The sequence below is a fragment of the Micromys minutus genome (assembly GCF_963924665.1).
Source record: "Micromys minutus genome assembly, chromosome: 1".
NCBI classification, from domain to species: Eukaryota; Metazoa; Chordata; class Mammalia; order Rodentia; family Muridae; genus Micromys; species Micromys minutus.
Genome location: NC_137969.1, coordinates 33251439 through 33264704, shown reverse-complemented (window position 1 = coordinate 33264704; position 13266 = coordinate 33251439). Strand labels below are relative to the sequence as shown.

The 13266-nt window shown below is 38.8% G+C and overlaps 1 protein-coding gene across 1 annotated transcript in view; it reads left to right on the top strand.

Moving 5' to 3' along the window:
• PKD1L1 (polycystin 1 like 1, transient receptor potential channel interacting) overlaps positions 1-13266 on the top strand; it is a gene marked incomplete at both ends in the record, with an annotated part of 131859 nt that overhangs the window by 68274 nt on the left and 50319 nt on the right. The window contains 7 exons of the mRNA XM_080920204.1: positions 239-295; positions 1751-1960; positions 2992-3234; positions 4370-4432; positions 9825-9935; positions 10053-10207; positions 11501-11601. Coding sequence (XP_080776330.1) covers positions 239-295; positions 1751-1960; positions 2992-3234; positions 4370-4432; positions 9825-9935; positions 10053-10207; positions 11501-11601 — 940 coding nt within the window. The remainder of the gene's footprint in view (positions 1-238; positions 296-1750; positions 1961-2991; positions 3235-4369; positions 4433-9824; positions 9936-10052; positions 10208-11500; positions 11602-13266) is intronic.

Below are 13266 nucleotides of genomic sequence, written 5' to 3'. Positions count from 1 at the left end.
CTGGCCAGAGGCACACCAGAGCAATGTTGGACTGGAAGGATACTCTGAAACCAAGGTCATGGTCTTGGTCCAAAAGGGCGCCTCTTCATAGAAAACACAATATATGCTCCATTTCTTTGTAAGCAAGCTGCACTTGAAATAATATGTGTCTCTTTGTCTCTCTGTCTCTGTCTCTCTGTCTCTGTCTCTGTCTCTCTCTCTCTCTTTCTCTCATTGTTGGCTTGTTTTTGCTATTTAGGAAGCTATGGTGGATTCTATTCATATATTGAGAGACCTCATAAGCTTCCCTAATAAGGTAAGTTCTACTTTTTTCCTCAGTATATTTTCCTAGAGTTTGCATGATTATAAAGATCATGATTAGGAATTGATAAATGCTATTTAGAATTGTATTTTGACACTGAAATTAGAGACACTCTCAGCTTTCTTTCCTGGTGGCCCCCTCTTGCTTCTTAGTCTTAAAATCAATGTGATAATATCAGACCGTGGATTTAACGCCCTCAGCCGAGTCCTCTCTCAAGTGCTGCAGGTCTGCCCCTCATTTCCAACTTCAAAGCCCCTCATTTCCCTCCTGCTTCCTTTGGCTCAAGGCAGAACAGTACTGATACTCAGAGTCAAGTCAAAACACCCACAGTCACCTGAGCGTCCTCTGTTTTCTGCACCATCAAGTATAGCTGAACTAGTGAGTTCTTCCTTTAATAAAATAAATGTGACCAGAATCTCCCTGTCTTCCATCTCTCCTGTTCCACACTGACCCATAAGCTGACCATCTTTCATGTGGGCTGGATATCCCGGTGAACCTTAATAACACTTGCCACAGCAATAGTATGGGAAAGCCTGAATCAGTTACTTCCTCTCTCTTAAGAGGATTGTAGCTTTGTGTTACACATTTAGTAGCTCAGACATCTCACCCTGACCCTCATGCTTTGGTTCCTTCTGACGTATACTATTGCCACCTTTTCTTTGTCTCCTTCATCCAACCACACTCTTGGGTTATGGTAGCCCATAACTAGAGTAATTTTCCTTTTCTTATGCTGTGCCTTTGGGGGTGGTGGTAGGTGGATCTCAAATGAATTAGGTAAAAGTTTGTGTCCAGGGATATGATCAAATTACATGGTACTCATATATAAAATTCTCAGAGAATCAATAAAATGCTGCTGGTGAAGGATAACTGTTGAAAATGGGCAACTGTTGAAGTGTAGTGACATTAGCCTACTTTCTCTGTCTTTACAAACATCTGGAAATTTTATATAGTGGAGATGTATAGAGAGAGAGGCAGAGAAGGATGGGTTTGCTAGGCACACAGAGAACAAAGACATGAAAAGCAGAAGAGCACGTGTGATATTGAGAGAAAGCCTTGGTTATTGGGAGATGATAAAAGTCCAGTATGGCTTGAGCATGGAGCCCGCAGTGGTGATGGCAAGAATGAAGACTATGGAATGATATTGGGGCCAATCTGTCAAATGATTTATGGCATAATTTTCTATTTAAGTGCATATTGTCTAAAAACCCAAAGGGCTATAAGGAACCCTTTGTTTCTGATTGGTCATGGTATGAATGGGGAAGTTGAACATCCCAGAACAAATGGGTGCTGGAATTGTTGTTCACTCATCACCTAATAGCAAGCATGAGCTGTACTCTGCCACTTCAACCCCATGCTGAATCATTTCAATCCCTACTAATAGGGAGAGACGCAAACCTTCACACGCTCCATGCCAGGAAACATCTGACCCCATCTCCTCTTCCCATGCAGTTGAGCTTGATGAGTGCTATGTGCATCTACAAATATGCTCAGACGTTCCTTGCTCAAGGTCAGCTCTCCAGGAGGTTGCTGGCCAATGAAAACTTAAGAGTTGAATTTGTCCTTCTCATCTCTGGAGTCTGGGAAGCTGCCAAAGAGGACACGAAGGATGGGGACTATCTGCAAGAAGAAGGATTGAAGATCATCTCTGACATGCTACTAGTAAGATAGTCTATTCAAAGAAATGCAACAACAGGCCTGGGTACACCTCAGTGGTAGAACATGTGTTTAGGATACACATGACCCTTGGTTCCATCCCCAGCAGATACATACACACACACACACACACACACACACACACACACACACACACACGCACGCACACACGTACATACACGTGCACAAACCTAAAGAGTTTCTTCCCTTATCTCTTACTTGCTAGCCTATGTTGTGTCCCTTTTCCCAGTGAAAATTAGAGCAAAACCCTAAAGAGTTGAGCTATGGTTCTGGGTGGTAGCGCCAGCATTTGGAAATGTTCATTTAGAATGTTAAGTATTTTGTGGTGGTAATGTTGTGTGTTCAGAGTTCGGATAGATTTTCATTTAGGGATTTTGGGACATACTTTGTCTTCTTCTGAATATCATGAAATCACAAAAATGATTGCTTGTATACATTAAAAGTAGCCTTGCTGATGTATGACTGCCAAAACAAACAAACAAACAAAAAACCCACCTAGATGTCTATTTCATCTATTTCTGCTACAATGATTTAGTTACTTTATTTTAATCTTATGCCCAATGTTCTCAGGAAGCCATGAGTTAGTAGTAGATGTTTTTCTCTCATTTTCCCCATCTTCTATACCACCTAAGTTTGCTGATTTATTTAACTAATAGCTACCAAAACACTTTGGAAAATATAGAGCGAATAACACTGCATTTAAATCTGCAAGTTGTCATTATTGTTGCAGTGCATCAATAATGTTTTGTATCTGAACCTGTACTAAAGCCTTAGGTTTTGCACACACCTACTGATGTAAGGGTCTTTAGCAGTAATCATATGCATCAAAGTTCTTCTTAGGAACTAGGAAGCACCAAGGAGCATAGCAATCATTAAAAACCAAATAGAATGCAGTGCAGAAGAACCAGAAAACAGGAAAAGTCTACTGTGCTTTTAGTGTTATTACCTTTTATGTTCTGTATTAATTTTCTCCATCACTTTACAAGCATACTGCTCACCATGACCTCTGTTTGCAGGCCTGTCTGTCTTTGAGCCACAAGCATGAGATTCACATAAGCACTGGGCAGATGGAATTCCAGACTCTTCTCCATCATAGCCCTCAGAGCTCTATCCAGAACCTAGGCTTCATCCGGGTACAGTTCCCCAGTGATCTGGCCTTGCACAGTCCTACGCAAGAGGAAACACAAAGCCCATGCTACATCAGCCAGCTTATGTTCTTCATGAAGAGTCCATATCCAGGGGAACAACCTCCCGGGCAGGTACAGAACAATCACATACGTCTTCTTTCTCCCCATTTACTTTACATCCCAGTCACAGCCACCTTTCCCCTGATATCTCCTCCAAGTCACCACCTCACATAGCCCCTCCCTCACACCCTTTCCCTTTTCCTCTGAGAAGAGGGAGGCTCCTCCTGGGTACACACACACTGTGGCACATCAAGATACTGCAGGACTATGCACTGAGGATAGACAAGTCAGCCCAGCAGCTAGGGGGAAAGGATACACAGGTAGGCAACAGTCAGGAGCAGCCCTCACTCCAGTATTTGGAGGACCTGCATGAAGACCTAACTACACATCAGCTACATGTATGCAGGAGACCGAGGTCTAGTCCATGTGTGCTATTTGGTGGCTCAGTTTCTAGAATGTAAGTAAAGAAAATATTCAATTTAAAAAAGATAAAAAATATTCCATTATGCAAATGAACCATATCTATTCCTTAGTTGAGGGACAGGTAGGTTGTTTCCAGTTTCTACTTATTATAAGCAAAGCTGTTATAAACATAGTTGAGCAAAGGTTCTTGTGAATCATCTTTTGGATATATTCCTAGGGGTGGTATATCTGGGTCTTGAGATAGAACTATTCTCAGTTTTCTGAGAAACCAACAAATTGATTTCCAGAAGTGATGGTAAAGTTTGCATTCACACCAGCAATGGAGGAGAGTTCTTGTGCCACACCCTCACCAGCATAGGCTGTCACTTCAGTTTTTGATCTTAGACATTCTGATGAGTGTAAGGTGAAATCTAAGAATTGTTTTTATTTGCATTTCTCTGATTACTAAGGACACCGAACATTTCTTTAAGTGTTTTTTTTTTTTTTTTTTTTTAAAGTGGGGAGCATTAGACATTCCTCAGTTGAGAATTCTCTGTTTAGCTCTGTACTTCATTTTTAAAATTGAGTTATTTGGTTTATTAGTGTCTAACTTCTTGACTTCTTTATATATTTTAGATATTGACCCTTTGTCAGATGTAGGGTTGGTGAAGAACTTTTCCTATTCTGTATGCTGCTGTTTTGTCTTACTGAAGGTATCCTTTGCCTTACAGAAGGTTTTCAGTTTAATGAGGTCCTGTTTATTAATTGTTGATCTTACTGACTGAGCTATTGGTGTTCTTTTTAGGAAGTTGTCTCCTATACCAATGTGTTCATGGCTATTTCCCGCATTCCCTTCAAGAGATTTAGTGTATCTGGTTTTATGTTGAGATCTTTGATCCCCTTGAATGTGAATTTTGTTCAGGGTGATAAATATGGATCTGTTTGCATTATTCTACATGCAGACATCAATTTAGACAAGACGCTTTCTTTTTCCCCCATTGTATGGTTTTGCTTTCTTTGTCAAAAGTTAAGTGTCCATATGTGGATGGCTTTATTTCTGGGTCTTCAATTCTATTTCATTGATCAGCCTTTCTGTTTCTTTATCAATACCATGAAATCTTTATTAACATTGTTCCATATATATCTTAAAACCAGGGATGGTGATACATCCAGAATTTCTTTTATTGTACAGGATTGTTTTAGATAGCCTGGGCTTTTGTTTTTCCATATGAAGAATTTTTCTTTCAAAGTCTGTAAAAAATTGTGTTGCGGTTTTGAGTAGCAGTGCACTGAATCTGTAGATTGCTTTTGGTAGGCTGGCCATCTTTACTGTGTTAGTCCTACCAATTCATGAGCATGAGAAATCTTTCCATCTTCAGATTCCATCTTCTGCAGTTTCTTTCAGATACTGAAATTCTTGTTATACAGATCTTCACTTGCTTGGTTAGAGTTACAACAAGATATTTTATATTATTTGTGACTATTGTAAAGGGTGTTGTTTCCCTCATTTATTTCTCAGCCCATTAATTGTTTGTATAAAGGAAAGGTACTGTTTATTTTTTTTTTTTTAGTTAATTTCATGTCTAGTCACTTTGCTGAAGGTGTTTATCAGCTGTAGGTGTTCACTGGTAGAATTTTTGAAGTCACTTATGTATTCTATCATATCATCTGCTAATAGCTATGTTTTGACTTCACCTTTTTGAATTTGTATCTACTTGTCTCTTTTAGTTGTCTTATTGCTCAGCTAGAATTTCAAGTAGTATATTGAAGAGATAAAGAATGGGTATCCTTGTCCCTGAGTCTAGTGTAATTGCTTTAAATTTCTCTTCATTTAATTTGATGTTAACTATTGGCTTGCTATATATTACTTTTATTGTGTTTAGGTATAGATCTTGTATCCCTGATCTCTCCAAGAGTTTTAACATGAAGGGTATTAGATTTTGTCAAAGGCTCTTTCTGCATCTAATGAGATGATGTGTGTTTTCTTTTTCAATTTGTTTATGTGGTGGATTACACTGATGAATTTTCATATATTGAAACATTTCTGCTCTTCTGAAATGAAGCCTTGATCATGGTAGATGATTTTTTTTTCATGTATTCTTGGATTTAGTTTTCAAGTATTTTATTGAGTATTTTTATATCAATGTTTATAAGAGAAATTTGGTCTGAATTTTTCTTTCTCTGTGTGTTTTAGGTATCAGAGGTGACTGTAGCCTCATAGAATGAGTTTGGCAATGTTCCTTCTGTTTTTATTGAAGAATAGTTTGAAGAGTATTGGTATTATCTATTTCTTAAAAGTCTGGTAGAAAAAAATCAAGTACTGACAAAAATATATTCATATAGTTTTATGTAAAATGCTTTAAAAATTTGTACATGTATCTCTTTTTTAAAAATAAAGTTGTAAAAAAAAGTCAGACAGAATTTTACACTAAACCCATCTGTCCCTGGGCTTTTGGGGCTAGGGGGGAGCTTTTACTTACTTCTTCTATTTTTTAAAGCATTTTAGATATATTTAGATGTTTAAATGGTCTTGATTTAACTTTGGTAAGTAGAGTCTATCCAGAGAATTGTCCATTTCATTTATTTTTTCAATTTTTATGTAATATGGGATTTTGAAGTGAGATCCAATGATCCTCTTGAATTTCCTCATTTCTGTTGTTATGTCCTTTTTTTTCATTTCTAATTTTATTCATATGAATATTGTCTCTCAGCCTTTAGTTAGTTTAGCTAAAGGTTTGTCTACCTTGTTGACTTTCTCAAAGAACCAACTCTTGGTTTAGTTGATTCTTTGTATTATTCTCTTTCTATTTTATTTGTGTGAGGCCTAAGTTTTATTATTTTCTGATGTCTACTCCTTTTGGGTGTGTTTGCTTCTTTTTATTCTAGAGCTTTCAGGTATGCTGTTAAATTGCTAGTATGACTCTCTTCGGTTTCTTTATGAAGGCACTTAGTGCTATGAACTTTCCTCTTACCACTGCTTTTATTGTGTCCCATAAGTTTAGGTACATAGTGCCTTCATTATCATTGAATTCTAGAAAGTCTTTAATTTCTTTATTTCTTCTTTGATGCAGTTCTCATTGAATAGAGAGTTGTTCAGTTTCTATGTGTTTGTAGGCTTTTTTGTTATTTATATTGTTGTTGAAATCTGGCTTTAATCCATGGTGATCTGATAAGATGAAAAGCGTTATTTTAATCTTCTTTATCTGTTGAAACTTGCTTTGTGACCAAGTATATGGTCAATTTTGGAGAAGGTTCCATGATGTGCTGAGAAGAAGGTATAAATTTTTGTATTTGTGTGAAAGATTCTGTAAATATCTGTTGAGTCCATTTGATTTATAACCTCTGTTAGTTTTATTATTTCTTTGTTTAGTTTTTGTTTTGATGGTCTGACCATTGATGAGAGTAAGGTGCTAAAATCTCCCACTTTGAATGTGTGATGTTTAATGTGCAATTTAAGCTTTAGTATGTTTCTTTTATGAATGTGGCTGCACTTACATTTGGGACATAGATGTTCAGAATTGAGACACCATCTTGTGGATTTTTCCTTTGATGAGTATAAAGTGGCCTTCTCAATATCTTTTGTTTACTTTTGGTTGAAAGTCTATTGTTTTTAAGTATTAGAATAGCTACACCTGCTAGTTTCTTGGACCCATTTGCTTGGAAAAACGTTTTTTCTCTGTCCCTTTTCTCTGAGGTGATGTTTATTTTTGTTGCTAAGGCATGTTTCTTATATGTTACTTGGTCTTTTTCTGTGGCAGCTTTTAATAGTCTATTTTTATTTTGTACATTTGGTGTTTTGATTATTATGTGGTGGGAGGATTTCTTTTTCTAGTTCAATATATTTGGTGTTCTGTAAATTTCTTATATATTTATAGGCATCTCTTTATTTAGGCTAGGAACTTTTTTATATGATTTTGTTGATATTTTGCTGGGCCTTTGAGCTGGGAATCTTCTCTTTCTTCTATTCCTATTTTTAGGTTTGGTCTTTTCATAGTGTCCAAATTTTCCTAAAAGTTTTGTGCTAGAAACTTTCTAGATTTAGCATTTTCTTTGACTGATGTATCAACTTTCTTCTATTATATCTTGTAAGCCTAAGGGTTTGTCTTCCATCTGTTTTATTCTGTTGGTGGTGCTTACATTTGTAGTTTCTGTCTGCTTTCCTAAGTTTTCCACCTCCAGAATTGCCTTGGTTTATGTTTTCTTTATTGCTTCTATTCTATTCATAGCTCTTGAACAGTTTGATTCATTTCTTTTGCCTGTTTGATTGTATTCTCCTGTATTTCTTTATATTTATTTGTTTCCTCTTTAAAGGTCTCTACCTGTTTGATTGTATTTTCCTTTATTTCTTTAAGGGATTATTCATTTCCTTTTTAAAGGTCTCTATCATCTTCATAATCTATCATTAGATTTAAGGCCAATTTCTTTTGCTTCAGGTGTGTTTGGATATCTAGGACTTGCTGTAGTAGGATAGCTGGGTTCCAGTGGTGCCAGATTGCCCTGACTTATTGATTGTGTTCTTATATAACTCTAGATATTGTTTGTCCCTGGGGTTGGCAGGTCTGGTAGTTCTTGATGGAAACAAGCCTCTGAGACTGCAGGTAGAGCTGGTTGTCCTAGGTAGCAGCAGGCTCCCAAGGATGCAAACAGAGTTGGTAGTCCCTGATGGCCTTGGGCCTCCAGTTTTCCCAGATGGCAGCAGGCCTCCAGGGATGCAGGCAAAACTGTGACTGGTAGAATAGAGTATGGCACACTTCTAATGGTGATTTCAAAGTCTCAGTGACTGGACTTTCATGCCAAAAGGAGAGTAGGTCAGCATGCTTGCTCATTGTCTTAATTTCAAAAGAAATGTCATTTAAAAGTGACCAAAGACCACTTTTGATGTATCCGAGGTGACTTCTAAGTAGCTGGTGACAAACTGGTGGGAAATGTATTTTCTTAAAACAAGACTTGCTAAACTACAGCAGAAAAGGCACTGTAGGCAAGTCTGAGGGAGAATTGCTTGGTCTTACCTCACATTTGTATGGAGTCCATTTCTAGATAGGTAGACAGGCTTCTCACAATCTTGTTAATTACTATAGATTCCAGTACAAGTCATTCTTTTTGACACTGCTCACTTGAGCTCATTCATTTGATTCCATGGGCAATTGGGAATTAAGCTCTAGTTGTTTCCATAAGATTCCCCAAGTCTCAGGCTCCAGGTGATGATGGCCTGATTGTTCAAGTATCAAGTATCTTGGTTTCTGATTAGTGGCTCCATCAGTATTCACCTCAGGGTTTTCTTTTTTTAAGATATGAGTACACTGTAGCTAGATGGTTGTGAGCCACCATGTGGTCGCTGGGAATTAAATTCAGAACCTCTGGAAGAGCAGTCAGTGCTCTCAACCACTGTGCCATCTCTCTAGCCTACCTCAGGGTTTTCTAATCTGTGTCAGGAAATGCAGGGCTGGGACATGTAATGGAGGGGTTACCACTCAGGCAGGTTTCACTGTTCTTAAAATTAACATAGAGTTAAATCAGAACAAAACATGAGAAGGGGCGTCTGAAGAAGAGCCACTGGAGCTTTCTGTTCCTCCATAGTAACAGAGTGTAAGCGGGCCAGCTCTGGTTAAGGTTGCAGAAGTCAGGAAGAACTCCCCAACTCTTTGAACTTTGTATGTGATCATCATCATCAGATGTGGATACTTTCAGCATCCACAAGTGCTTTTGAGTCTGTGGATCACATCGATCAGGAAAAACAGAGAGGTAGCGTGTACCACACTCTTTAAGTCCTCTGCCCTCCTATCCAGCTCAGCTCAAAGGGCACCCTCCATCCTCCATCTCTTTCTCCTTTTATAAAATTAAGACAGGGCCTTAATATGGCCATTGGGATTACAGAGACTCACCTCTCTGCCTCCTGGGACTATAGGCTTGCACCAGCATACCCTTCCCAGATACTTTTTATAGGAATGCTGGAAGAACATTATAGTTCCAATTACATCCTGATTTCTCTCTCTCTCTCTCTCTCTATCTCTCTCTCTCTCTCTCTCTCTCTCTCTCTCTCTCTGATTTGGTTATTGAGACAAGGTATGTACAAGTCCAGCTATCCTAGAACTCACTACATAGATAAGGATGGCCTCCAACTCACAGAGATCCATCTGCCTCTGCCTCCAAGGGAGTGCTGGGACTAAAGGTATGTGCCACCATGCCTGCCTCTCTTTTTTGGGTCAACTGTTGACTTTATTTATTTATTTATCTATTTATTTATATTTTTGTTTCCCAAGTTGGGTGGTGTCATGAGCCCCAGGCTCTACAGCTGCAAGAGCAGAAGACCTATCTTTAGAGGACGGCTGGAGACACCTGTGACTATGGAGTTTGGGGAAGAAGACCACCTGGTAAAGATGGCTGTCCCACTGCTTCTGTTTCATTCAAGCTGAGCTGGCTGCTTTGTAATGTACTACTTACTTTTCCCAAATCAAACTTGGCTTGACTTGTTTTCTTTCCAACAACAGCACAAGAGAAATCCAGCCATGTTTGTGTTGTTTCGGGATGAGGTGAATGTCCACCAGTTCACCGGGCTTTCAGAGAACTCCCAGGAATCTTTACAGATACACATCGAATTCTCTAAGCCTGCTACAAGAGCCTTTCCCATCATACTGTTAGTAAGGTGTGTGGAGGTGGTAGCTACAGTGGAAGTGACATCACAACATGATGGGGTGTCCCGATGGGGTTTTGTGAACAAGAGTGTATTAGTCTTAAAGAATGATGAGGGTCATTGTCTAAAGAAATTTTATATGTGTGTGTGTGTGTGTGTGTGTGTGTGTGTGTGTGTGTGTGTGCGCGCGCACACATGTGTACTTAGAGCTATCATACTGTATTGAAAGCTGGGTTCCTGCCTGTTGACTAGAATGTGAAACACCTGGGCGTCAGTTATGCTATGGATGACGGCATTTTGAGGAAGTCTGATGACACAGACCTGGGCCAGAATTATTCTCCTGTTCCCTCCATCACTTGTTTCTTTTCTCCTTTTTCTCAAGGAGTAAACATGTTCAAATTTATATTCCCAAAGAGACTTAATAAATTAATCCTCTTTCCCGGTGATATTGAGTATGTGAGATTAAATTGGTCTCAATTAGCAGCTATGTGGAAAGCTACTGGAGATTCTTTGGACTCTGAAAACAGTGCTAGAAGTCACCTTAGTGACTGACTAACAGGTTGGGGGGCGCCGTGTTTTCTGGGAGCAGCAGCCCTGTGTCTTTCTGTCCTCAGAATCTCCATGTGTTTGGGCAGATGTTAGCTTTTCCACTGTACCTGCTTGACCAGGTGAGCCGCTCAACTGACTGGAAAGGACTCAGGAGCAAGGGTGTGTTATGTCTTTGTAGGACAGATAGGCTCTCCACATAGCTGAGTTTCCATTCACTGGCTTGACTCTATCTGCCAAGGGAGCTAAGCCATTGGATATCTAAAGGTTTCTGTTTGTCTTAAGAATCTGGATTTTTTTTTTCACCCAATTTTTCAAAGTCACACACAAAAGGCAATTCCTTATCTGACTATTTTGAGCCTCTCTGCCTGCCAATTCTGAATTCCTGACAGTAGGGCAAAACACTGGCACAGATAAGTACACACATGTCCTGTTTCTTGGCATGCAGCCATGTTTGCTCTCATTCCGTAGAGAATGCTACTTATTATTCTTGCTTTTTCCTGAAGTAGATTTTGTTTGGTTAGGTTGTTTTGCATTGTATTGTTTTGTTGGTTTGTTTCTTACAGATATAAGGGATAAAGTATATGTGTGTGTTGGGGGGGTGATAGTAAGAGGGATTATCAGGGAATAGCCCACACTGGTTCTTTTTAGCCTGATAAGCTCCAGCTATCCCTTTCTAAAGCAAAGCATGTTTGTTACAAAGAACATAAGTGTACAGAGAAGAAAAGCTGCACCTCACTCCATCATGTTGGCCCCTAGGTTCTCTGAGAAAGCCACACCTTCTGATTTTCTTGTGAAGCGGGTCTACTTCTGGGATGAGCAGACTGTGCAAATGTATGTACCTGCTGGTTCTTGGAAAGGTCAGTGGATGCTAAGCCTTTGAACTCTCCATACAAGTCCGCACCACCATACAAGCTCAAAACATTTTAAATGGTAAAACCAAGAAAATTAAAACGTTTAATGGTAAAATTTATTAGCTTTGTTTTAATTAAAATTATATAATTTCTCCCCTTATTTTTCCTCTATTCAATCTAGCCTGTGTCCCTTTGCTCTTTCTTCAAATTATGGCCTTATTTACTGTGTTATACACACATACACACAAATGCTAAAATACATAAATACAACTTGCTCAATCCATTTAATTTCGTGTGTGTGTGTGTGTGTGTGTGTGTGTGTGTGTGTGTGTGTGTGTGTTTCAAGGCTGACCACTGCTTCGTACTGGATAACCAGTTAGATGGCTCATCCCTGGGGAAGATCAATTCCTTCATTGTTGTTATTTATTAGTGGCCTGTAGTTCTGTATCTAAGCACGGGGTCCTGTGAGACTGTCCCATTTCAATGTATCAGTCTTTTGGTGCCATACTTCTTCATGTCTAGTTTAAGCAGCCATGTTACTGAAGTGTGGGTGATGCTCCCCTGCCATTTCTAAACAACACATCGCACAGTGGATTTTCTGGTTATCTGGCTCTTACAGTCTTCTCAGCCACTGTTGTGCAATGTTCCTAGAGCCCAATGTGCAGGACCTGTGTTGTAAATGCACTGATTGGGACTGGACACCCCACCATCACTTCCTCACTGCATGTTGACCATCTTGTCTCCATCTGTTGCAAAGAGGAGTTTGTTTGATGAGGAACAATGGCCTCTTAAATTTGAGGCCAGTGTTAGAAATCCATTCCTTATATCTGAGTTTTAAGAGAAATCATTTACATATCATTTACCACTGGAACAATGTCAGTACTTTAACATTTTACATCTCTGGCTTATTTATTGTTGCATATTGTATGAAGACTGGCCAAAACTTTATTCTTTTATATATTTATTCACTTAATTATTTATTGTGAGAATATGTGGTGTCCATTTATGTTGTATGGGGTGGTTTATACACACATATGTGGGCAGGTGTGCAATTGCATATTGTATGAAGACTGGCCAAAACTTTATTCTTTTATATATTTATTCACTTAATTATTTATTGTGAGAATATGTGGTGTCCATTTATGTTGTATGGGGTGGTTTATACACACATATATGGACAGGTGTGCAAATCTGTGTGTGTGTAAAAGAAAGAGAAATATGTCTAGTGTTCTGCTCTATCCCTCTCCACCCTATACCCTTGAGACGAGAGTTCGCTGTGAACCTGAGACTAGACCAGCAGCCAGCAAATGCCAACGATCATCTTGTCTCCGCTCCCCACAGCACTAGATTACAAGCAAATGCATGACCCCATCAAACATTTTATGCAACTTCTGAGGATTTAACTCATGCCCTGATGCTTGTACAGCGAGCACTCTTACCCACCTGCCATATCCCCATCAATTTTATAGTTTCACAAACAACTAATATCTAACTGGTCCCAAACTATTTATTTAAAAATCTAAGGAGAAAATTTTATATAAGTGGAAGTTAAGTACTTTTATTTTAAACATTAAACTCATCAAGAGATGATTGGCTAAACCCAGTCTACGCGTTATCTCCAGAAACACAGTATTTGACAAAGTTGCTAATGGTCTGAGAAGAAACAGAACA